Genomic DNA, 24,807 nt, shown 5'->3' with positions numbered 1-24,807 from the left:
GAAAAAAACAGTGATTTTCCCAAGAAAAACATGATGATCTGAACAACAGAAAGGTCTAGCATCAAGAGATATGATAGGTATATGACGAATGTATTCGATGTGTTAGATGTTATATCAAGACCCATGCCCCTGTATCATCATCCCACGTTTCATGATTCATGGCCCCCATTCCCTCCTTCTTTATCATCACTGGCAAGATTTTGTCGTCTGCTCTTAGACTAGCGACGTAGTTCTTACTATCGGCGAGCGATGAAATTGATGTGGAGGGGAATGCAGATTCTTCTGGCGACGAGAAGGAGTCGTAAATATGCTTGACGGCAGAGTCGATGTCGGAGCTGGGTAAAGAGGAGTCATCGTCTTCAGGGTCTTCAGGGTTCGCTATCATCCTTGTCACTGTCGGCATTGGCGTCGGAGTAACAATGATATCTTCAAATCCTCGCGTCGGAATCCGGGTTTCGAGCCATTGCGTATCCCACGCCTCCGGTTGGAAATCATGTTGTTTCCCAGGAATAAGCTTGTTGTTGTCGATGGCATGGACCCCTTGTCTTCCACCACTGCAGCAATACCAGAAATCAGTATCGTGAATCCAATGTTGTATAAATGGGGTAGCATATTACCTCGCTGCAAGATATTCAAGACTAAGATCATCCATAGTGGTATACTCTGCTCCTCTACTCAACAGAGTAAAGGAAAGAAGAAATACAACAAAAGATAAAAGATTGGTAAGCATCATAGTGAGTGCTGGGATTCTTTGCAGGCTTTGAAAGGAATCGAGAAGAGAGGGCCGCCCGGTTGTTTAGAAAAGAGTGATCATCCAAGATAGAGAGACAAGAGTGAGGATATATGGACGTCAATTTGTTGAAGCCAGGTTTCTGCCTTGGCGTCGAAATTCTATTGCCTTGAAGTGGATGTTGACAGCTATATGTGTGCAGCAGAAGTGACAAGTATGTCTGTAACCCATGTTTCCACAATATTTTACATGTGAGTCATTGGGTATTTTTGTGTTTGGTACTCGCAACAAGACTTGTTTCCATCGAACAGGTCCAATTCTATATTGTAGAAGTAGCGTCTAGACTTCCGGTAACACGAGTTATCTCTGTGAGCAAATGACAAGTTCGTATAGTTCTGAGCTCACCGCGGGCAAGAGGCAAATCTGAAGTGTAGAAAATTATGATTACTTCGGGTCATCTGGTACATATGCAATGCCGAGGTCAAGGTGCTGCTAATCCCTTGGTAACTGGGCCAGTGTCGCTTGGAACGACAAGAGTAGTTGTGTTAGGAACATCACATGCCGAACACGACGTTTTTGAGTCCATGTTCCTGTGACAGCTCGATCCAATCGACTTCGTCCGCGCTGCCACCAGCGATCTCCCTTTTCGCTTGCTCCCTGACGACGAGTTCGAGAACATGTCTTACTCGTGCCACGGCACCAGAGAGACCAGCATGTTCCATCTCTTGTAACATCATCAATGCCGCTGACTTTTCAACAGGAAGCTTGGTCGCTGCTCCGGCTAAGAATAGTGCATGAGCAAGGTGGTGATTCTCTCTGTCGTTGTAGACAAAACTTTGGCGTACTGTGTTGATGATATAGGTGCAGTGTTCCGTGTCTTCCACTGCGAATAGGTCGCCGTCGAGTCGCTGGTAGGGATACATGCTTGTATGTAGATGGAGTTGCAGCACCGAATACTGTAGCCGCGCAAAATTGTATGTTCCGGCTATAATCCTTCTGTCTGGTGATGGCGCAGCCTCATCTTCTTGTGACTCCATATGGGGTGGACAATTCTCTTGCCAGACAGTCGCGTGTCGAATTGACAAATCTTGTATGTGTTGTTGTCTCTCTTTCAAGCCAATGTGTCGCTCTCTGAAAGCACGTCGGAGATTCAGTGATGCTTGGCTCTGCTCTGCAAACATCTCGAAGGTGATCAGGGATAGTTTGTGTACTTTGAGGAACTCGTCCATGGACTCCGGAGTCGACAGCACTTTTTGCTGACTCGGCGAAATGGGCCAGACAGGTAACGAGCGGCCATTCTCGAGGAACGCACGTGTATAATGACCGGCTTCTGAGTTGCCGGCAAGGCCTGCTTGTGCATCCAGTAGAAGGACGTACCAAGATAGATAAGCTTTCAGTCGACTGACGGACGGCCCAGCGGGTTCATGCGCCAAGCTGGCAAGTTTTCGCAGATGCAGGGACCAGGAACTGCGATCCTCTGGCCATCGTTGAGATGCACACGCGATATCGTACATGAGAAGGATAAAGTGCAAAAAGAACACAGCCTCAGGACTGGCGGAAGGTGACAATGACCGACAGGCGGTGATAGCTTGATCGTAGTGCTGGAAGGACCCAGCGATAAGCTCTGGACGGCTTTTCATCCCACTGTTGAGCAGCGTTATCGCACAAATGGCATGGCGAAGTGGGAGAAAATTCCTCGAAGTAGAGAGTAAGACATTCTCATTGTCTTCGATGTTGAGTTTGAAGCGCACAGCCATAGGCATGATTTTTCGGCAAACAACCGTGTCGAAAAGCAGTGGATGTATTGCATTGTCGCGTGCACGTGTACCATAATTCATCAGGTCTGATGGTATCCGGTTCAACTGGACCAAGTCGACCGACTGTGTATCGGAATCTTCGGACGAAGAATCAGAAGTGCGATTCGAGCTTTTGACAAGTCCTTGTTTGGTTGGCGGTCGCTCTTCAGGTCTCTCCGTTGCAGCCAAGTCGTTCGAGAAGGAATTGACAAACATCAGAGGTCGAGATTCGTTTGGGTCCCCAACAGCTTCGCAAGGCGGACATGATCCATTGCGACTTGTCGCGTGAGCAGATATCAAGGCGGTGTTCTTGGGTCCAGAATTGATACCAGTCTTTGATCCTTTTGGTTTCCGGTCTGGTCTTTTTCCCAGCACGACATACTGCTTTTCAACAGAACGACTGGTGTCAATGAATTTCCATTCCCGAGTCCAGTCGCATGGTCGGTTCAAACGGGAACAAGACCCGCATCGGCCAATATCGTCACGACTTTCATCGCATTTGACCTTTCTCTGTCGACAGGTGCGGCATCCGCTGTACGATCTTTGGGCAATCGTCGCTTGCGAAGTTTCCATGCTGTCATGATTCTGGAAGTTTCAAAAGCTGAGTCTTGTCAGAACAAGAAAGAAGAAGCAGCTGCATGGTGCTGATCAAGGGAAAGTCATCAGGACGACTGGAATTTGAGAAAGTCAAATCGTCGCACCCAACGCGAAGGCCCGAGGATGGCCGACACGCCGACACGTGGCTACGACAAGCGCGGGCGGGGTCGGCGCTGCAGGGTCTGAACGTTCGCCTAGCCCGCTTCTTTCGGCAGAGCCGCAACGGAAGACTTTGCACACTCGAAGAACCTCTTGCATATTATGAACGACCCGTCCGATCATGCAAAGCGATGCATGCGCGTTGATGCGACTGCCGTTGACCTCCTCATGCTCTCCTGCTGACGTGTTGTTGATAAAAGCTTCAATTGCCATTTCGACGCATGCAAACCTGTCTTACGGCGTCCACGGGTTGACATCGTGTTTCATCTCTGGCTAAGCGCCACATAAAACGTCGCAACTTTATACGCACCCATCAATGACTGATGCTGATCTTTTGCCCACTAGAAGTGAGCAAGCGACACGCTCGAACGGATGTTGTTCTCTCTAGTGTTCCATTGCTAGAAGCATCGTATCATCCAAGCACTTCCAGGCCATCGACCTTCTAGGTTGCTCAACAAGACAGGGGTCCATCACGTATAAGCTCCATATACACGAGCTGAGCGTCGAACTTTCTCTATGTCATCGGGTATGCCGTTCATGCATGCAACTGAAGGGAGTCAAAACAAAACCCGACACTTGAGGATTTACCCGGCATGCATGCAAGTCTCAAGTCGTCAAGGCTTGCGTGCTGCATTTTGTGCAATACCATCGACAAATCTAGGCCGCTCTTACAAATTTTCTTTCGAAGATTTGATGAGTCAACTTCTACCAAACTTGGTACGCTTCACTAAACATACCACATCTCGATGGTCAGAAGATGAGACCGTTCGAAGATGGAGATTGATGCCGGGACTTTGCTTGAAGTATCGTTGTAATGGGATGGCGGCTAAAATATCTTGCAAGCCATCCATTGACACGTGCAAGCCTTTCCGTACTCCGTACCACCTCTTGAATAAGGTTACGGCACAGCGGAGCCTCGACCGAGACGCATTCGCTGGAGAACTCTCCGCCTAACGCGTCTCCCTAGACTCCTGGTCTTTAGGGTATCGGTAGGGAGAGTTCATGGCGGAAAGCCAAACCCGCAAACTCAGACAATATCGACTGAAGTAGTCCTTGCAAGTAGAAGACTCTGAGGATTGTTATCTGCCCAACAAACGATGTTGCATCCCAACAACATACCATCCCCGATACGACGAGAGCAGACGGTACAGCAAACGTAAAAAATGTCATCTGCTACGCTCAACTCTATCTTCGATATCGTAGCTCGCTATGCCTAGGGTCATATGAATGGCAGGTCTACCCGCCTCTAACAACCTCCTGGAGATGCCGACATGCGGAATTCTTCTCAACTCAGACCTATCGCCTCAAGGAAATCGCGCATGATAATGCCAGTCTTGCTTGTCGCGAACGCATCCACCATTGTACTAACCGCTGGTGAATCCCGTCTGCCAGTCCTTGCAAAGTGACACAATGCAGTACTCACGGGAAAGACGGCGGCATGGGCAGCCCAGAGACCCATCCCTGGTTTGAAGAAGTGCGATGCGACTTGAGCAATATACACAGCCGGCATCTCAGGACCGATCCATTCAGGCAAGACCGGCATCTTGTCTCCCGGCGTCCAGATGTCCATGAATGCCTGGAGTTGTAGATGAAATGTTCTTAGTGAGCCATACAGGATGTTGCACATCGTCCAGTACTGTGTGCATATAGCGAAGAACCCATGGCCATACGATCTACAAGAATCGAAGAGCGAAGCTTCTTCCTGGGACGCTTGCGATGTGGGCATTGCGTACGCGCGAACATCCGAAAATTTCTTCTTTTCACACAGCGACAGGACCTTGACCTCCCACTCTCTCATCGCATAGCAGATTTCGACAGATTGCCGCAACAGGGCGAGTCCCAGCACAATGTGCTGACGACTTGCTGACACGGTCTCTATGCCAATTTCAAACTTATGAAGTACATCAAAATCATGGAGGAGCTGCGGCACTGGATTGATCAGCTCGAACAACTCATCCCTCATATTTCTTTGAGGCAGCTTCCACGCGAGCTTCGTGAAGGCGTTCGGCTGTCGTCTCACAAGCCCTTGGATGATAGCCGTCAACCGAACCCCGTCATACAATTCAACGCCGTGACCTGACACATGTTTTTGACGTCCGCGAAGTTGAACAAGACGACAGGTGCCGTTTACATGAGTCCGCCAGTCTAAGACTTGATCTCGATTTGAGTTACCGGGAGAGGCTATTCGTCTGAGCATTTCGAACAGTGAAAGAAGCCGACAACAAGCAAGCACGCTGTCATCACATGCCGATGCTGAATCTTGCAGAGCGACATTCGTTTGCTTGAGCGCTTGTGCGTAGTATGCCCCTGAGCGGATAATGAGCGTTTGATCTTCTGACATCCACCCAAGACCAGCCAAAGCGCAAGCCTGTATGGCATATCGCACATCTGAATTCTGATTCGCCAACTGACGGATAGTCGGAATCCAAGGCGCCGATAATATTCCACCAATGCTGCCGTCCAAAGTCGGATCTTCTTGAGGTAGGTAATTGGTCCAGAAGTATTCGTCAAGGATGATTGATGAGCTTGTTCTGGACAATGAAGCCTCTGAAGATGATGTGAGAGAACTCGTCGTGCTTAAATTTCCGCCGTGGCTGATGAAGACATATCTGCGCTCTTCAAACGCACAAGGCATCTTGAGACGCAGACATCGACCACATGTCGGTTTCTTCATGTCGCAGCCTTTCTTCTTTTGTCTGCAATTCACACAGCCTCTCGTGGTTCGAGCACCCTGCATATTGTATATCGTTCGTCCAGATAGGTGAGCTCAAAAAGGAATAAAAACGGCGCGACAATGTTGCAACCGCGAGGCAACGAGCAGAGTTATCTTTGGGCTCTACAGGACCAAACATGTGCCGGCCCTCCATAAGATTGAGTACAGCATATTCCGTTAGGCTGTCGGTTGCACATGAAGGGGCAGTGCAGAATGGTTGTCATCGCAATGTTTCTACAATTTCTGCATGGGATCGATCTCCGGAATCCTTTGCCAACCTACAAAAAGTCTTGGAAGATGGAAGGAAGAGAGGGGTGACGGCTGCGGGGTTCGGTGTGTACAGCGTCTAACCGCATTGGGAGAGACTCTGCGCTCCAACGACATCACTGTCGCGATTTCGACATGCAACGATTACCTTCTGCTCTATAATCAGAGACGGGACCCAAACATACATTCCTTCTGCTTTGATATCAAGGCGTCAGAGTCGCAGACTTGTACCCTTTTTGGTATGAGCTGCTATGTTGCATCAGTGATTGCGACGGCCAAGCTGGGATGATCAAGCAATTTTTGATGCTCGGTTGCACAGTAGGTGTTAGTATCAGAGAACTGATATGCTGTTGAAGATGGCTTTTGCTTATAAGGGCGCGCAACTCTCCATGCCATCTTGCCGTCTCGCTTTCAAACTCTCAACTCGCACATTTTCGCAAACACTATCTATACCAAGTCACCAATACCCCATTGATATCTTTTTGTAGCCCATCAGCAAGCGGCAACCACACGCGCGAACTTCAATATGGCACCTGCCAATGCTTTCGTACGTTTCATGCGCCGAGTATACAATCCGCTCGGCTTTTCTAAAGGCTACAACTTCATCCTTTGTAAGTCTTCATGTCTGCTGCTCTACGGGCCACGATCCTCATTGTAAAACCCAGGGTTCATTACGATTGGATATCTTCTTGGATTTACCCTTGCCCGGCTTCAATACTTGTCTTACAACGGTGTGTTCTGCAACCCCAATGCCGCCGGAGGAATCGGAGCAGCTCCTGGTGAATGCTATTATTGGCTGCAAGTGCCGTTCAAAATTGGTAAGCCTATCTCTCCTAATCGTGTGGACCGAGGAGTCGATACTGACAAGATGGTAGGCATGAAGCTACATTTGTACACCATCATACCAGCCGCGTTGCTTGTCTGCTTCCAATTCGTACCAGTCATCCGACACAAGATCATCTTGTTCCACCGAATGAACGGCTATGCTGTCGTTGTCCTATCTCTTATCAGCAACGCCGGCACGATCATCATTACCCGACATGCTTTTGGAGGAGACTTCTCCACACAGACCTGGACAGGGGCTATGGTCATCTTGACCACGATTGGATACATCATGGCTTGGGTCAACATCAAGTTGTTGCAGATCGACCAGCACCGTGCTTGGATGATGAGGACATGGGCTTGGGTGTGTTGTTGATCTCAACGCTAGATTGTTGCATATACTGACTTGTTGATAGTTTGCGACAATCATTACTATCCGGATCATCATGATCATCTCGGCTCAAATAATCAGCATGAACAGGAACTGGTAAGCTTGAACTCATGGCCATTCTGAATAACAGGACTGACCATTGTGCAGGTACACCACTCGGCCATGTGCTCAGATCGAATTCGCACTTGGACGAAATGACACGCTTGCGGCGTATCCTGGTTGCGCAAATTACTTCAACGGCAAGTCGCCAGATCTGCCTGTTGTCGTCACCGTGGATTTCAGCAGTGACAACGCAATGGAATTGTCGGCCGCGCTTGCGGTTCCATTCGGTACAGCTGGTTGGTTGGCTTTATCGTTGCACACAATTGCCATTGAGGTTTATGTGAGTACTGCCATGATGCTGAGCCGAGATGAATAAAATGTTGACATCGTCATGTTTGCAGCTTCGACTCACGCCGAAAGAATCGAATAGACTCCGTCAGGTCTCGTATGAACGTCAGCTCGAGAGGGGGTTTTCCAGACCCGGATATGCTGGTTTGGTCCCCGAAAGGTTCGGAGATGCGGCGCCTTTTCAACCTGCGGTCAAGGCTCCAGCAGAAGAAGGGCAGAAGCCAACAGAACAGCAAGTGGAAAAATAACGGTTACTCATATAGGCCCTGGTAGATCTTGTAAAGCTCGTGTTCATGGTCTTCAAATGCAATCACTTTCATTCAGGGCGAGTTCAAGTCCATACAAAAGGCTTAGATTTCTGTGAGGCCATTCTCCAAAGTCGACTTGATCGCGCGCGCGGCGTACAGGCCCCTTATAAACTGGTGTGGCTGCGAGCCAGATTACCAACTGACAAGCGAAGATCACTGTCTTTTTGTCCGCTAAGATTATTTCAGATGTGCATACGTCAGTGACAAAACACAAACGCGACGCGTGACTAGCCAGTCAGCAGCAAAGATCTTATCTATTGCTGTGCAGAACACCCTGTCAACAATCTATGAACCTCGAAGAGACGACTATAATGATGGACTATCGGGCTTCATATAAACACCATAGAGCGAGTAGACACTCTAATTAATATGACCTTCACAAACCGCGAAACCCTTAGCATTTGCGCAGTGTAGTCTCGATTTTATCGAATTGATACATATTGATGTGGAGAACACTCCCTGAACCGTGTGAGAGAATGCTGGATGGCTGATTGAATCACATTATGTGCGAGAATGGAACAAATCGCATCACAATCAGTTCAGGTCTACCATGCTCTCAAGTTTCGTAAATCACAGATGCTTTACAGTCATTATATTAACAGTATGACCGTATTGATGTTGAGAGCCTTGGAAAATGATATCTGGCGGGCGCCTTGGCAGGCTTTCCGAAGGAAGGAGCGAGGGTCCCGCACATGCACAAGTTGACATCGGTTGACATCGTGCACCTAACAACAACGCCTGCTTCTAATATTCTAAGCAGACCTTTCGCATCTGTCACTTGTACCGGCATCGTACTCGGCACGACTTCTGAAAGCTGCACTTATCCCATGTATACTATGTGTTTATCGCCTGAGTTACTATTATCCGACCATCATCAGGTTGTTGATGGAAACTTGCAAGAATGGCCAGCGGTAGGGACGGATAAAGCGGCTCGGCACCACGACTTTTGGCCGACAGCGGGCACGTCGTTTCGCGCACGCCATGAGCGGTGATCAGATTGGAGAGAGTTTCTCCGCCGCGATTGGATTCCTTGCCCGAAAGGCGGAGATGTACAATGATTCATCCACATAGGAGGAGTACCGAGGGTAGGGAAAGAAAAAATCATTGACTCATTCGTAATGCAGCCTCCGTCGTCCTCACATCTTGGGACTGAATGCATCGTCGCAGTTGCAGTCGCGTCGCTATCATCAACGCACGATTGAAAGTCCTTAGCTGACCATGACGTCTTACGAGCCCAAGCACAACCGCACGCGCGAAAGCATCTCGAGCTTCACAGCAGATCGGGACGTCGAGAAAGAGCAAGAGCGAGGGTCATACAAGTCGGAAGATCTGGCGACCAGTGAGCCCGTACCTGGAGAGCCTCCGCTGGCCAGCACTTTCTCACGCGACCCTGCTGTTTCAATACGAAGTCTTGAGCCTGCTCCCGATGGCGGACTCAAAGCGTGGACTCAGGTCGCCATGGCGCATTTGACAATCTTCAGCACCTGGGGATGGGTCACGAGCTACGGAGTATTCCAGGAGTACTACAGGACCTCGTTAGGCCTTGATCCCTCGGCCATCTCTTGGATTGGCAGCGTCCAGATCTTCCTACTCTTCTTCTTGGGCACGTTTAGCGGTCGCGCTCTGGATGCTGGCCTGTTTCGTCACGTCTACTTCGCCGGCACAGTATTCCAATTATTAGGCGTCTTTTCAATGTCAGCCGCAACAAACTACTGGCAGTTATTCTTGTCCCAAGGACTTTGTATCGGCATCGCTGGTGGACTGCAGTTCTGCCCTGCCATGTCTTTGATCAGCACCTACTTTGTCAAGAAGCGCTCGTTCGCCATCGGCTTTGTCACAATAGGATCTTGCACTGGAGGTGTCGTGTTTCCGATCGTCGTTCAACAGCTTCTACCGCGCATTGGCTTCCCTTGGACCATTAGAGTTTGCGGCTTCCTCATGCTATTCACCAATATTCTTACCAACCTCGTCTATCGCACACGCCTGCCACCGCGCAAGGCAGGACCTATCGTAGAGTGGAGCTCCTTCAGAGAACTCCCTTACGTGCTTTACTGCGCGGGCATGTTCTTCAACTTTTGGGGCTTGTATTTCGCTTTCTTCTACGTCGGCAGCTACGGTCGCAACATTATTGGCATGAGTTATCATGATTCTGTTGATCTTCTACTGACTATGGTCGCTGTCGGTTTCCTCTGGCGCTTATTGCCAAACTATTTCGCTGATCGCATGGGTGCTGTCAATGTTATGTTGCCATTCACACTGCTCTGCGCGATCATGATGTATGCATGGATAGGCGTTCACTCCAAAGCATCTCTCTTCGTCTTTGCTGCCATCTACGGCTCTGGATCAGCTGGTCTCCAGTCTATGTTCCCGGCCGGCCTGTCGAGTCTTACCACAGACATGAAGAAAACTGGTGTTAGAATGGGGATGGGCTTTACAATCGTCAGCTTTGCCTGCTTGACCGGACCTCCCTTGGCCGGCGCTTTGATATCGAACAACGATGGTAACTACCTGCCTGCGCAGATCTGGGGTGGAACATCGTTCCTCCTGGGCGCGTCACTTCTGACAGCTGCGCGAACGGCCAAGGTAGGATTCCATCTTAAGCAGAAAGTGTAACTTTTGCGGGATCTCTATACCAGATCACGAACACATCACACAATATTCACATTTCCACAAGACATTTCAGGAGGTCGCGCGTGGAAGGTTGATCGAAGACTTGCACGATTCACTGTGCTGTGATCGTGTCTCATATCGACTTTTTTCGGCACTCCCGTGTCAGGATCATGCTCTTATCAAAAAATGTGGGATGTCATGTCTGAAGCTTTTTTGGTTCTATGCTGCACTGATCAATCATCGCCAACCAGACTAAGATATCTTCAAGCTGTTATGACGTATATTGCCGACCGGCTTGCAAATTCTGGGTGCCAGGTGCCACCTTGAAATCATGCGATAAAGTCCCCACCAATTAGAAAGCCTTTTGTTAGCTTCACGAAGTCGTTAAAGCCATCAGGAAGTGATCATTGTTCGATTGTCCAGCGCCTCAACATGATACCACGAATCTTCGACGACCATGTACTGACAGGTACGGCAAGATCTATTTTTTGGGCTGAATTCTTGTATCTAAACATCCGAGCTAAAGTGATAGCGGTTGGTGACATGTCTAAAGTCTTCAATTGGGAGGCCGATTAGGAAGCCCGCGGCACACTATTAGCCGCTTGAGAGACACAAAATAACTCACTGTTCGGAGTGCTGGATAGAGGACCTGTCGAAGTCGCTAAGTACCTTTCTTGCGATAGTGGCAATGACAGGCTGCCTGAGGCGCCTTCCTCTTTAGGAACTCAAGGGTCGGCTTGCTTCACACAAAACCAACACTTCGAAGTCACCCTTGCGTGGACAAGGATACATTGCTGTGGTCTCAACATTCGCCCAGTCAAACAAGCTTTATCCAATGAATGCTTATCGTCTCTTGAGGTACTTGATGAGGCTGGTAACCTTCCTGCTTGATGACATATAAGCCCCAAGAACACGCTTCCTGAAGATACCATCAATCCAGCCCTCAGTTCACGATAGATCATGACGGAAAAGCGAGCTTCCTCCTACCATGACCAGACCGACGACCCGAGGACTGCCCGTATGAGCACAAACAATGACGAGTCGACCGTTGACCATGGGATGAGACCGCTTCCTACCAAGAACGACCACGAATCCAATGAGAAGCGATCAGACAATCTTGAGGCTCGTCTCTCGGATAACGATGGTGACGAATGGGTCCGTGAAGGAAGTATCGTTGTTTTGGAAACCGCCGAAGACCTAGTTACGCAAATACTAGATACTGAAGACGACCCGTTCGAGGAATCTTTGACATTTCGAACATGGTTTCTAGGTTGGTGAATACTTTCATTCGTGGTGCTGGACTCCGCTAATCTGGGTTTCCCAGGCATCGGTCTTTCCATTTTTGCTTCTGTTCTTCAAGAGATCTTCTACTTCAAACCACAAACCATTTTTGTGTCTCTCGTCTTCTTGACGGTCATTGCATACGTCCTTGGTGATGCAATGGCATTCGCCATCCCACGCAGAGGCTGGTTTCGCTACCTCAACCCTCATGAGTTCAACCAGAAAGAACATGCGGCAATCACCATTATGGCTTCTGCTGCAGCTGTGAGTGCTTTGGCCACCGAGGCATTGGCTGCTCAGGCACTGTTCTATGGTGGATATCCCAGTGTTGGAGCTGGGATCTTCATTGTCCTCTCGTCTCAACTACTCGGTTTCGGAGTGGCCGGCATGCTGCGCGACATTCTCGTCTACCCAACTAAGATGTTGTGGCCAATGACGCTTCCAGTCACGACCTTGCTACAAACCATCCACAAAGACAAAGCCGAGACCAAACAACGCATGAGGGTTTGGTACATTATCTTTTTCTGCCTATTCTTCTGGGAAATCCTTCCCGAGTACATATTCACAGTCCTAACCGGAGTTTCGATTGTCTGTCTCGCTGACCAGCATAACCTTGTCATAACGAATTTGTTCGGAGGTGCGTCGGGCAACGAGGGTCTCGGGTTTCTTTCGCTGTGCTTTGATTGGAATTACATCGCGGCGTTCAATTCACCTCTGTGGTATCCTCTACAGACGACTGTCAATATGCTGATCGGAATCTGTGGGTGCTACATCTTATTCATGGGTAAGTTGATCAAGAAGCCTCATAGGATGACATACATCAGGCTGACAGATCAAGGCATCTACTACAGGAATCTCTGGAACTCGCAAGACTTCCCATTCTTGTCGCAGTCGCTCTTTAACAGCACCTCCACTGCTACCAATTACACCGTCTACAATCAGAGCCTAATCCTGGACTCGAATTTCCACATCGACTTCGACAAGCTCGACGAACAAGGGATCCCTTACCTTACCGGAACCTATATCGCCTACCTGATCACTTCGAATGCCGGCCTGACAGCGACATTTGTCCATATGTTGATGTGGAACTGGGACGATCTAAAAGTGGCATGGACCTGGGCACACCATCGGAACTTGGCCAAACTTGCAAACCCTCACACGTACATGTTTTGGCGTAACACTGAGACTCCAGAAGAACGCCTAGCACGTAAGGTTGACGATCCCACTCTTGACCCTCATTACAAAGTTATGCTTCGCAACAAGTACAAAGAGGTCCCGATGTGGTGGTGGGCGGGAGTCATGGTTGTCAGTTGGGTAGTTGGTATCATCTGCCTGTATTCCATCAAAGTAAGGAACTCTTCCCCGCAGAATTGTTGCCTATGCACAGAATACTGACATAGCCACAGTCTACTCTACCTTGGTGGGGTTATCTCATTGCGCTGATGTTCACATACCTCTTCGCACTTTTCTTCGGAGCCCAGTCTGGTATTACTGGTTTCGGATTTAATCTTCAGCCCATTTGTCAGATGCTCGCCGGGTACCTTTTTCCTGGCCGCCCTCTGGCCAACTTCTACTTTACTTGCTTCACCTACAACACCTCGACTCAGGCTTCTTTGCTGGCGAAAGATCTCAGGTTGGCGCAACAGAACCATATTCCACCTCGTACGACCTTCGCTTTGCAAGTTACGGGTTGTCTTGTTGGTGGTATCTTCAGTGAGTTGATCAATCCGTGACTGGTTTCGTCTTGCTGACAGGCTATAGATTGGGTCATGATGCACAGCATAGTGCAAAACCAAGCCGAGATCCTCAAGTCCATCCAAGGCACGAACATCTGGTCAGGTCAAAACATCCAGCAGTTCAACACACTTGCCATCGCTTGGAGTATTGCCTCGAGGATGTTCAGTGTAGGTTCGCGTTACCAATGGGTCACCCTTGCTTACCTCATCGGCTTCCTGGTTCCAATCCCCACGTATATCGCCTACAAGATTACCGGCAACAAGAAATGGGGTTACCTCAACCCTTCGATTATCCTCTGGTATATGGGAAATCTTTTCGTTGGCATCAACAGCGCACTCAACATGTTTTTCATTCTCGCCTTTGTCAGTCAGTTCTACATTCGCAGGTACCACCCGGAGTTCTTTGTCAAGTACAACTATCTACTCTCGGCGGCAATGGATGGAGGTACGCAGGTCATGGTGTTCATTTTGACTTTTGCAGTCGCTGGTGGTAGTGGCAAGGCACATCCGTTCCCAACTTGGGCTGGTAACCCGGATCTGTCGGTTCACAATGCGGACTATTGCATGGTCAATCCTGCCAACAATGGCTAGACACCACCGAAGAGTCTAACGGCAGAGACGATCCGTAAAGATTTATTGACGTTTCCAATAACTTTGATTACAGCGAGTACACAGCTCACTTTGCTTTGATATTTTATGACTCCTCTCTCGCTCTATATATATCAGTAGTTGTGGGGATACAAGACATCTTCCAACTTGTGGTACTCTTCCTTCAACGTCCTGGGGGCGACAAATCTCATGAGCATACCAGCACTTCCGGCCTTGTCGTTTGTTCCGCTACCTCTTGCACCTCCGAATGATTGTTGTCCGATCACCGCTCCTGTAGTCTTGCAGTTGGTGTAGAAGTTTCCTGCAGCATAGCGCAAGCGGTCCTCTGTCTTGCGGATGACCTTCTGATCACTGGCGAAGATTGCGCCGGTCAGAGCCAGACCGCCTCCTTGGGTGTCGATCTTCTCGAGCAGAGCGTCGTATTCGGCATCGGGGTAGACGTAAGCTACTAACACTGGACCGAACAGCTCTTGATCGAAGAGAGGGTGGTCGAGGGTCTTGGCAGAGTAGATTGTGGGTTCAATGAACAGCCCCTTGCTGCCATCGTAGGTACCACCAACAATCTTCTCAAGTTGGCTGTCCTTATTTGCCGAGTCAATGGCGGTAGTGATTTTCTTGAAAGCCTTGTCGTTGATGACTGGACCGGTAAAGCTGCTGAAGTCCTCGGGAGCTCCGACCTTGACAGGACTCAAGCTATCCTTCATCTCCTTCCAAAATTCCTCGGCACGGCTCTCAGGGATGTAGATACGCGAGCAAGCCGAGCACTTTTGACCGGCATACTCGAATGAAGCTCTGATAGTATGCTTGACCGCATTCGGGATATCTGCAGTGTTGTGCACGATGTGGAAGTTCTTGCCAGAAGTCTCGGCTACCATTCTAGGGTAATCGCGGTACTTTTTCGTTCGTACGCCTTCGCCTGCTCTAGCGTACAGCTCGCGGAATACATCTGATGAACCGGTGAAGTTCAATGCGGCGAACTCGCGGTGCTCGTACACGACATCCGTGATCATTTCGGCGTCACCGTTGACGAGTTGGATAACACCTGGAGGAAGGCCAGCTTCGAGAAGGATCTTGTGGACCAAGTAGCTAGAGTAGATGTTTCCAGGTGATGGCTTCCACAGCACGACGTTACCCATTAGAGCAGGCCCGGAGATCAGGTTACCTCCGATGGCAGTGAAGTTGAATGGCGAAACAGCATACACGAATCCTTCCAGAGGGCGCCAATCAGTCTTGCCAGCTTGACCTTGAGCATGAAGAGTAGGCTGTCTGGTATAGATCTCCTCGGCGAACCCGACGTTGAATCTGTAGAAATCGGCCAATTCTGCGGCAGCGTCGATTTCAGCCTGCCAGGCATTTTTGCCCTGACCGAGCATAGTGGCAGCCATGAGTTCATAACGGTACTTGTTCGAAACCAGATCTGCAGCGCGGAGGAAGATGGCAGCGCGGTCGTGGAAGGAAGTTTCGGCCCATGATTGTTTGGCTTCCAATGCGGCGGCGATGGCGGCCTCGACGTCCTGTTTGGTGGCGGGAGAGTATTTGGCAAATTGTGTTGCAATCTCGGATGGCATCAATGTGTGTTGCTCATCCTTGCTTGCGATCTCCTTGCCATTCTTCACTGTTGGCACTGAGATTGGCAGTTGCTCTCTCAGTTTGCTCAAAGCAGTAACCAGCTTTTCCCTCTCTGGAGAAGCAGTACGGTAATGAAGCTACATGCAAATCAGTGACTGTAGGATGCAATGTTGTGAATTAATGATCATACATTGGGTTCGTTGTATGACGGTGGAAGCTTGTAGGCGGTTGACACCAATCGCCTTTGTGCTACTCCTGAAGGGAACGCACGACGGCTGTTGCGAGCAAGTGGATTGCTGCGGAGGATCTTAGACATTGCAATTGTGGAAGATGGTGGTGAGTGAGTGATGTGTTTATAATTCTGCTGCGGATGGCAGTGATATATCTTTTTCTATTCGAAGCTTGTCCGGCCAATCACGGCCGAAAAGAGTGAGCTACTATTGATCCAAAAGGCCTATCATCGTGTCTCTTGCCGTGGTAGCTTGTAGTCCACGTCGGGTGTCTGTCCGAGATCTGAGATGGAGACGTGGATTCCCCCACTTGTCGGGTGACCATCCGTAGCGCGAAAGTCCCAATCTGGCAAGTACTTCCAGCGTGAGATGCCGGACGACAACCCATGTGTCTTGCGTTACAACTGTCTGCCATCGTTCTTGATGTAACTCATGTAGTGTGACCAAGCTAGCATCGGAAGGATATGGTGTGCATGAGAATTTGCAATCACCTCCTTGATACATGGTACACTCCGATCAGGGAAAACAAAACTCTAGAAGCAAATTCTACTCAACGAAAGTTTCAATTGCATTGACAAATTGGATCTGATGAAAGGAATTCTACAAGTATAAAGCCACTATGGTCGCAAGATTGAAATGGAAATTATAAGATTGATATTGCGACAAAACAATTAACACTCTAGAGCAACTACAAACGAGCAGATTCCAATCGCTTCTTCTCCGAGATTAAGTCTTTCAACTCACGGGTACTACCAATTCTCCAGCTGACTGCTTTGGCCCAGTCTTCGCCTCGGGTATCTACAGTCCGCCATTGCCAACGCTCCTCATCTTGCTTCCCCTTCGCAAGAAGCTCTGTGACCCATTTGCCGACGATAGGCATCATCTTGAAGCCGTGACCAGAATCGCCAGAAAGAATGATCAGTGATTTATGCGTATCGGGGACGAAGTCAATGCAGAAGTTGGAGTCGATTGTGTCTGCAAACCAACAAAGCTTCTGGTCTACGAAAGGTCGGTTTGCCATCCATGGAAAGACTTCTTGAAGGAGTCTTCGCAATTTACGCTCATCTTCGGCGGGGATGAAGTCTTGAGGAGCTGGGAGACGTTCCGAGGGAGGGAGCGATAGGCCTTGTTGGTTGTTCGTAAAACCTGCACCAAGCGGACAAAGCTTGAAGAGACGAGTCTCTGGATCTGGCTCGAAGAAGAAGCCCAGATCACGCACGTTGGTAGTGGGAATTCCCCGAAGAAGGTCGCACTCTGATTTAGTCAATTGGACGTGGGCAACAGACCAGCATCGAGCCATGGCGAATTTCCCAAGAGAAGGGACGAGAGAGGCGGCGTGCGCTCCCATCGCGACAATGGTCGTCTTTGCCTGATGAACCTTGCCATCGGCTGTCCGAATTCCAACGACGCGAAGATGAGAGCTCGAAGGCAATGTCTCATAGAGCACTTCGGTCGCCTTGCCAGCTGATTCGCCCAAGATGAACTTCACGCCAACAGAGGCAAGGTGTAGCCAAGCGCCATGCAGCGCGTCAGATGAATGCGCGTAACCAGCCAGTCTGTTGAAGTATCCAGAGAAACCGCTCAAAGGTCCAGTGAACTGCCATGCAAAGTCTCGGAACTGGTCCCTACCAGCCAAAGGCGTAATCTTGGATTTGAAGACTGGATGATGTTGGATAGTTGCTAAAGCTTCATGGAGGTGACGAGTCGCTTTCGGTGGAGCAGCCCCTGTTGTGGTCACAAGGTATCCAGTCTGATGGAAGTATGGGCCAAAGAGAGGAGTCTTCCACCCCTCAATTGCTTCCTGGATCTATATCAGGAAACGTATGCGATAGATCAATCTGCATAGGACATACCAAGGCAAGATCGGTGTAAAAAGGATCTTCATACTCAGGTCTCACAATCTTGTTCAAATCATATGCAGCTGAGTATGGAGAAGGGATTGTCTGTGCTCTTTCGAATACAGTGACATTCGTGTGACCTGAAGCATTGAGGTGAAGGGCGGTGGAGAGACCCCAAGCGCCGCCACCAACAATAATGATTGGAGAGTGTTTGTCGGACATTGTTGCACAGTTTCTGATACTGACCGAAGCGGGCAGAAGAATATGGCGGATGCTACATTATTATTGAGTCCAATCATCGTCAGGGCGACAAGGTTATCGGGCATGGATCTGGCAGTTCAGTGCGGGTACCGGAAGCTCCGCCGATGTCATGTCTGTACAGAGTACAATACATGCAGGGGAGAGATACCATCACACAAGCCATAGGATGTGAGCTGCGACAGGTGACACGTTCTGGCAGCCAGACGGTGGAGGATTTGCGGCGAATAACGTAACGAGGACTTTGCCTATCGGGCAAAGCTTGCCTATCGTGCGGGGTTAAACATCAGCCCCGCCCTAAGAGTCAGCCCACGATGGACTATATAGTCACCGGGTACCTACCCGATGGTCTGTAGACAGCATCGCGGCTGCCAAATCAATCTCAGAACAAGAAAATGAGCAGTCGGAAGAACAATCAATCAGTAAGAAAGAGAGTTCCGAATGCGTAGGTTTATGTCATATTGCACAGTTATGCACGCACATTCCTGATCACTTTACCAGGTGCACGCGATGCCGCCAACAGAAGATCAAATGCAGGGGCTCTTTCCCTTGTGAACAATGCACCAAGCGCAAATTAGTCTGCAACTTTGACGATAGCCAGCAGAAGATATTGGTGACGAAAAGGTCTCCAAAACTTGTTTATCAGGATCTTGCGATATGTGCCTGACATCGCACAGCTTCATCAACAATCTGGAGGCAAAAGTTGCATCATACGAAGAAACCGCATCGAGAAGTGAGCGAGCAACGAGCAGTGTTGACCAGCATTATCAGTCTCCCGAAGGTAAGGGTCTCTGTCTATACTCTCCTCGCCGATCCTCACACAGTTGAGCAGGACCCCAGCGTAGTCATGAGGTGACGGAGCCTAATCCATCGGACAGCACCCAACAGCTCCTGGAAACAGTCACAGCGCCAACTCCAGCTGACTCATTAGTTCAGATTGAGCCAGTTGAGCATCTGGTACCCTTAACATCATTCACTGCCGCAGACGGAACAGAGCCTGTAATCAGCTCAAGGTCATTGTCACCCGAGCCTCGTCTCATGAATCCTTTTGCTCTGGGCGCTTCGGCATATGCGCCAGCCTCACGCGGTGATGTGCCCGTATATCTAGGCACTTCATCAAACTGGGCATTTGGTCGACGGGTACTGGTCATGTCTCATGAACAGATACTTGGCTCCATGCCAGGGCAAGAGAGTTTATTCTTTCAAAGTGAGATATATGATCTAGGATGGGACGGCACCAGAGGACCCTTCGCCTCAACATCTCCCATGGAACCAGCTACTTTGCCAACGGCGGATCATGCCATCTATCTGATCAATGCCGTGAAGTTTCATTGTGGGCAGATGTTCCATCTTTTCGACGAGGAGACTTTCATGCGATGTTTCGCAATCTTTCATGATCCAACTGTGATCGACAAATCTTCCTTGATGCCGCTATGGTTTGTTCACTATCTCCTTATCCTCGCATTTGGTAAAGCATTTTTAGCCCGAGGAACAAGAGGTAGAAGACCTCCAGGCGCCGAGCTCTTTGTACAAGCTATGCAACTGCTGCCGGATACGACCTTCCTGTGCGTACGTCCTGTGCAGACCATAGAGATCTTGTGCTGTGCTTGTCTGTATCTGCAATCTTTGGACTACAGAAGTCCAGCATACATCCTCGTAAGTGTGTCCTCAAGTTGCGATGTAATTGCTTTCTAAAACCATATCATAGATTCGACAAGCACTTGGTATTGCCCTCGAACACGGCATGCACACCGATATGCAAAGTCAACACATTCCAGAACACCATGTTCGAAGGTGTCGGAACATTTTCTGGACTGTCTACATCCTTGATCGTCAGCTCTCATCCTTGATGGGGCTTCCCACATCAATCAGAGATGAGGATATAAGTGCTGAGCTACCATACGATCCGTTGAAGTCGCAAAAAGCCATGGCTCTCGATATCCAGGTCAAGCTTTCCCGAGTCATCGCAAAGATAGCTAACAGTAAGATAATACTTATGTGTAAGTGAGACAGTAGCTGATCTCTTATAGACGTGTATGGTCCTGAAGGACGTCTCGACGTCCGATATGTAGCAAACACGAAGGACGCCCTCAAAGACATCGCTAGCGTCACTGATCAGCTGCATCGTTCATTTGATATCATGCATGACGCCGGGGTTTCTAGGCTGGCAGCATACCTCCACTTGCTCCATCATCAGGTAATGCAGCAGGTTCGCAGACTCAAGAATTCTCGCTAATCAGCAAATAGTGCATTATTCTCGCGACGAGACCATTGCTATTCACGTTTCTAGAGGCAAAGCTTCAGTCGCGACAACTTGGTCAACGTCGCTACGAAAGCGTGAAAGCATTGCTTCGGATGTGCCTTGAATCGTCCTTCCAGAATCTAAGGATACTGACTCAGCTTCAAGAACAAGGACTTCTAGGTAAATCATCCAATCAAATCTGATGTGCATGTGACTAATCTGGCAGAATGCTTTCTATCCTTTGACCTCGACTCAGCTTACAGTTCGACCCTGGTTTTACTAATGGCATCAGTAATAGACAACTCACTCCTGGCTGGCGATTTTCAGTGGCTTCAACGTTCTCACTCGATACTCAGTGAGATGCAATCACGAGGCAATTTAATCTCAGGGTTTATACAAGCACAATTGCAAAATCTGGAGCGAACATTGACCGGGGCAATGCTTCCCTCGTACAACGAAGTAACGAACCTACCACCAGACCGCGAACCATCAAACTCTGCTCAGACAAAATCGCTTGATCCCTCTGATGATTCGCCATTGATGAATGCTGGGGTTGGAGATGCCGATTGGCAGTTTTCGATGACCACAACTCAGATGATGGAGATCGCAGAGTCTCTGGATGTTGAAGGATTCGATTGGTCTGTGGATAGCATGCTCTACTCATGAGACATCACAGGGTCCATAATTTCAAGAGAATAGATCTAGCATTGAAGAACATCGAGGACGCACGTACGTACAACACCTGCTGATGTCGCCTCAACCCGAATCATGACAAACAATACTTCCGATTTAACTTTAGAGACTGAAATTCTCTCGCATGTCTTTTCCACATTGCGTAATGAGATCCTTTCCAGGTGAATCGAGCTTCCCGATGGTCCAAGATACGTTACCTTGGCCAGGCCGTATTCTCGGGCAGGCAACTCCTCTTGTGAGCTAGCAAAGATGCCTTGACCGTGGAAAGAGACGACCGACAACGGGAGATAGCATGGAACCTTATCGAGGGGCCATGCGGGGTAAGGTATCCCTCATGCTTCACAAGATATCAGCTTTCCAGAGCCAATAGTCACGTCGGTAGTCCATCCGATGCACCAATTAAATTACAAGACGAGCAAGACAGGTCATGGCATAAAGAACACCTCTATCAATTGTGTATCCCCAAGACTGTATCACCTATTCTTTGCAGTACATACTCTGACACCTTCCAAAAGCTTCCTTCTCTATCTACCTACTACATCTTCCAATACTCGACCAAGCACGATGGCAAGATTGCCCCCTGGACGCCCTCTTGTCAGGATGCTGCGTGCATGCAACGCATCCAAGCATAACATGTCTGCACCGATGTTCCTCCAGAGTCGTGCAGCTCATACCATTCAATCTCATGCAGTGACGAAGGAGCCTCTGCCGATTGCCTCTGGCTTATCTGCCTTGCCCAACAAGATGTTGGGAAGATCGTTGCTGATCGCCACCATATCTTCCAAGAGTTACCTTCTAGTTCCTTGTCTGAAGCTCCTATCCTTTCTTTCGAAGCCGGGTGGAAGCCGCCTCCTTAGCGTGGACAAGAATCCATTTATCCACGCCATCTTGAGAAAGACATTCTACGATCAGTTTTGCGCTGGAGAAACTCGAAAGGATACAGTTTCGACCATCAAAGGTCTAAAGGATATGGGATTTCGAGGAGTGATCATGACTTTTGCAAAGGAGACTGTCTTTGATCATCGAACCAAGACAGAACATGGTGTTGGAGAAGCGTTGTTGATCAATAAAGAGAAAGGACTGCCAGTGGAATCTGTCAACACGCAGAATGCCGACATCGATACATGGAGAAAGGGCACGCTGGAAACGATAGATCTGCTGGAGGGTACCGACTATCTAGCAGTCAAGTAAGTGTTCCTTCTTTTCACCTCCCTGCCAGCTTGCTAATTCCAGTACAGATTGACCGGAGCCGGACCTACAGTGACAGCAGCCTTTGCCGACCAGATACCTCTACCAAAGCAGATGACCGACGCCCTTGATGAAATCGCGACCAAGTGTCAACAGCGAGACGTTCGTATCTTGGTTGACGCTGAGTCCCAGAGATTCCAGTGGGGAATCTTGGACACCACACTCAACCTGATGCGAAAGTTCAACAGGTCAGACCGCGCTATCATCTACAACACCTATCAAGCATACCTCAAGTCAACCGCCTCGACAATCCAGAAACACATGGAGGCAGCGAGCAAAGAAAACTTCACCCTTGGTCTCAAGCTCGTCAGAGGAGCTTACATCAATTCTGATGAACGATCTCTCATTCATGATACCAAGGAAGACACTGATAGCGCCTACAACACCATTGCCCTTGGAGCATTGAAACAAGAAATCGGAAAGTATGGAGGTGATGGTCTTCCATTCCCCAAGGTAAACTTGTTTTTAGCCTCTCACAACAAACCGAGTGTGCTCGCTGCTCATGCTCTGCACCAAAGCCGGATCCAAGTCGGTCTGCCCACTGTCCCAGTTGGCTTCGGACAGCTGCAAGGCATGTCTGACGAAGTCAGCTTTGGCCTTCTTGCTTTGAAGCAAAAGGATGGCCAGACGCCAGAAGTCTACAAGTGTTCAACATGGGGAAGTATGAGCGAATGTTTGGCATATCTTCTGAGGAGAGCTGTGGAGAACAGGGATGCTGTTTCAAGGACTGGAGATGAGTTAAATGCTTTGAGGAGCGAGGCTTGGAGGAGAATGAAGGGCATGTTCATTAGTCCCTAAGCTTACGTATTAGCTTTCTAATGCTTTATGAAATTATGTGTTCTCAGTACTCAAAATCCGACATGACACCTTGCTATGATGTGAGAAAGTGTTAATGCTTACACTATCCCCAGTTTCCAGTGACTTCTGCCGCCGTCTTCAGTCGGCTGGTCAGTCTCATGCGTACTGAGCTGACTTGCTTCGGCAGACCTTTTGTAAGTATATCGGTCGGGAAACACACTTGCTGAACTACTGTCAAGAACGACACGTTTTTCTTGGGCTAGAGGAAAGATCTTCAACATGAGTTATTGATATATCGGAATGCTCTGTATGCTAGAGTCCAATCACGTCATTTGTATGATCTAGCCCTGCTTGTAACTATCTGCCAGTTTCTCGCGAAACGCTTCCTTCAATTCCCCATTCAAGATGCATCCGAACCCAAATGCCGGCAAGATGCGGGCAGCCCTGATGAAAGCTATAGATACAAGACCATAGCGGACCTGCTTGGCACGGGCAGAATATGCCATCTGAGAAGGTCTTGCCGCAAGATCTAGACCGAGCATGTGTAGAGGTGCTGTCGCGAGCTGTATAACAGCAGGAATCGACAATTGACTAATCGCCATCTGAGCTCGGGGGCTCAAGTTTGCGTCGTCAGGAATAGCTGCTGCTACCCGAGGCGGCAACACGAAAGAACCAAAGATTGTGAATGCATCTCGAGCAAGGAAAGCAGTCATTGCATATCTCGAGAACCCGAGCTTTGGTACGGTTGGCATGATAGCTTTGCTTGTGGCGGCCTGGTTTGGCGTCAAGATACTTGGTGGGATGCTGCTTCGCTCGCCGAACAGTTGCACAAAGCGAACGTCCTTTCGTAACCCCAGTGGGACATTTACAAGAAGTGTGGAAGCAAAGACCACACTATCCACATGTTTCGTGTTGATTGCAGCCCCAAAAGTCTCGGCCGAGTTCGCAACGCCATATGTTACAGCATAGAGTGTCCAGACAGTGCCGAATGGTCGTGATGACAAGAAAGCCAACGGAGATCGCAACACGGAGAGGGCTTGTCGCCCGATATTCCGAAGGACTGATTGCCGTAATGATATTTTTTCGACGACCGCTCTGTGCGCCCATACTTCAGCTGAATCGCCCGCTCGTATGGTTGTTGTACTAACCTGTCAATGATTGTCACAATGGGAGCAACAAGTGTTGCTGAAATAGCTGCAGCCGCGACGTCTCCAAAGAACAATGGGAAAAGCCGACTTTTGCCCTCCTTGAGAGGCTTTCCTCGCACTGTTGGACTAGATGTGTCTTTGCTGCCTGCGATGATTGTGTTCATGATGTTGTAGAGATCACCAAGTGAAGTTTCAAAGAGTAAGATCGCTCAGGCAGAAAGCATTGCGGATTGTCATCGAACAGCGACCAGATCGGCTTCACTATGAATGAGATGATATTTCGTCCCTGGACCATATACTGTAGTTTCCACTCCAGCTGATACGAACTAAGTGACTGCTACGAGCCCAAACAGAAATAATCGGATGCCATTCCG

At 49.0% G+C, this 24,807-nt stretch overlaps 11 protein-coding genes across 11 annotated transcripts; 5 read left to right on the top strand and 6 right to left on the bottom strand.

Annotated features, from left to right (window-relative positions):
• Window positions 1–83: 83 nt before the first annotated feature.
• On the bottom strand, window positions 84–795 carry M438DRAFT_410136 (uncharacterized protein). The gene is made up of 2 exons (XM_029910068.1): window positions 618–795; window positions 84–554 (listed from the first exon to the last, which is right to left on the bottom strand). The coding sequence occupies exons 1-2, from the start codon at window positions 731–733 to the stop codon at window positions 110–112; spliced, it is 561 nt and encodes a 186-aa protein (XP_029754772.1). The 5' UTR covers window positions 734–795; the 3' UTR covers window positions 84–109.
• A 103-nt stretch (window positions 796–898) lies between these two features.
• On the bottom strand, window positions 899–3,181 carry M438DRAFT_350329 (uncharacterized protein). Its single transcript, XM_029906601.1, has one exon. The coding sequence runs from the start codon at window positions 3,097–3,099 to the stop codon at window positions 1,285–1,287; it is 1,815 nt and encodes a 604-aa protein (XP_029754771.1). The 5' UTR covers window positions 3,100–3,181; the 3' UTR covers window positions 899–1,284.
• Window positions 3,182–4,406: 1,225 nt separating this feature from the next.
• M438DRAFT_350327 (uncharacterized protein) lies at window positions 4,407–6,144 on the bottom strand. Its single transcript, XM_029906600.1, has one exon. The coding sequence runs from the start codon at window positions 6,017–6,019 to the stop codon at window positions 4,568–4,570; it is 1,452 nt and encodes a 483-aa protein (XP_029754770.1). The 5' UTR covers window positions 6,020–6,144; the 3' UTR covers window positions 4,407–4,567.
• Window positions 6,145–6,473: 329 nt separating this feature from the next.
• Window positions 6,474–8,135, top strand: M438DRAFT_307726 (uncharacterized protein). The gene is made up of 6 exons (XM_029902313.1): window positions 6,474–6,873; window positions 6,928–7,080; window positions 7,138–7,448; window positions 7,501–7,571; window positions 7,623–7,857; window positions 7,919–8,135. The coding sequence occupies exons 1-6, from the start codon at window positions 6,789–6,791 to the stop codon at window positions 8,111–8,113; spliced, it is 1,050 nt and encodes a 349-aa protein (XP_029754769.1). The 5' UTR covers window positions 6,474–6,788; the 3' UTR covers window positions 8,114–8,135.
• Window positions 8,136–9,391: 1,256 nt separating this feature from the next.
• Window positions 9,392–10,786, top strand: M438DRAFT_378799 (MFS monocarboxylate transporter-like protein; the record flags this gene model as incomplete). The annotated part of the gene is made up of 2 exons (XM_029908851.1): window positions 9,392–9,492; window positions 9,583–10,786. The coding sequence occupies 2 exons, from the start codon at window positions 9,392–9,394 to the stop codon at window positions 10,784–10,786; spliced, it is 1,305 nt and encodes a 434-aa protein (XP_029754768.1).
• A 957-nt stretch (window positions 10,787–11,743) lies between these two features.
• M438DRAFT_340536 (OPT superfamily oligopeptide transporter) lies at window positions 11,744–14,391 on the top strand (the record flags this gene model as incomplete). Its single annotated transcript, XM_029904328.1, has 5 exons — window positions 11,744–12,053; window positions 12,108–12,848; window positions 12,903–13,411; window positions 13,471–13,777; window positions 13,826–14,391. 5 exons carry the CDS (start codon window positions 11,744–11,746, stop codon window positions 14,389–14,391), a joined length of 2,433 nt encoding a protein of 810 aa, XP_029754767.1.
• Window positions 14,392–14,522: 131 nt separating this feature from the next.
• M438DRAFT_401087 (delta-1-pyrroline-5-carboxylate dehydrogenase 1) lies at window positions 14,523–16,294 on the bottom strand (the record flags this gene model as incomplete). Its single annotated transcript, XM_029909511.1, has 2 exons — window positions 14,523–16,115; window positions 16,169–16,294. 2 exons carry the CDS (start codon window positions 16,292–16,294, stop codon window positions 14,523–14,525), a joined length of 1,719 nt encoding a protein of 572 aa, XP_029754766.1.
• A 602-nt stretch (window positions 16,295–16,896) lies between these two features.
• M438DRAFT_360392 (oxygen oxidoreductase) lies at window positions 16,897–18,268 on the bottom strand (the record flags this gene model as incomplete). Its single annotated transcript, XM_029907432.1, has 2 exons — window positions 16,897–18,015; window positions 18,062–18,268. 2 exons carry the CDS (start codon window positions 18,266–18,268, stop codon window positions 16,897–16,899), a joined length of 1,326 nt encoding a protein of 441 aa, XP_029754765.1.
• Window positions 18,269–18,699: 431 nt separating this feature from the next.
• Window positions 18,700–21,323, top strand: M438DRAFT_401086 (uncharacterized protein; the record flags this gene model as incomplete). The annotated part of the gene is made up of 9 exons (XM_029909510.1): window positions 18,700–18,749; window positions 18,806–18,928; window positions 19,241–19,261; window positions 19,318–19,960; window positions 20,013–20,286; window positions 20,335–20,501; window positions 20,552–20,726; window positions 20,773–21,005; window positions 21,051–21,323. 9 exons carry the CDS (start codon window positions 18,700–18,702, stop codon window positions 21,210–21,212), a joined length of 1,848 nt encoding a protein of 615 aa, XP_029754764.1. The 3' UTR covers window positions 21,213–21,323.
• Window positions 21,324–21,884: 561 nt separating this feature from the next.
• On the top strand, window positions 21,885–23,285 carry M438DRAFT_285415 (proline oxidase; the record flags this gene model as incomplete). Its single annotated transcript, XM_029901528.1, has 2 exons — window positions 21,885–22,426; window positions 22,478–23,285. 2 exons carry the CDS (start codon window positions 21,885–21,887, stop codon window positions 23,283–23,285), a joined length of 1,350 nt encoding a protein of 449 aa, XP_029754763.1.
• Window positions 23,286–23,626: 341 nt separating this feature from the next.
• On the bottom strand, window positions 23,627–24,597 carry M438DRAFT_285409 (uncharacterized protein; the record flags this gene model as incomplete). Its single annotated transcript, XM_029901525.1, has 2 exons — window positions 23,627–24,380; window positions 24,434–24,597. 2 exons carry the CDS (start codon window positions 24,595–24,597, stop codon window positions 23,627–23,629), a joined length of 918 nt encoding a protein of 305 aa, XP_029754762.1.
• Window positions 24,598–24,807: the final 210 nt, after the last annotated feature.

The sequence above is a fragment of the Aureobasidium pullulans genome (genome assembly GCF_000721785.1).
Source record: "Aureobasidium pullulans EXF-150 unplaced genomic scaffold scaffold_46, whole genome shotgun sequence".
Classification (NCBI taxonomy): Eukaryota; Fungi; Ascomycota; class Dothideomycetes; order Dothideales; family Saccotheciaceae; genus Aureobasidium; species Aureobasidium pullulans.
Note: the sequence above shows the minus strand (reverse complement) of the source record. Positions and strands in the feature narration are given on the sequence as shown.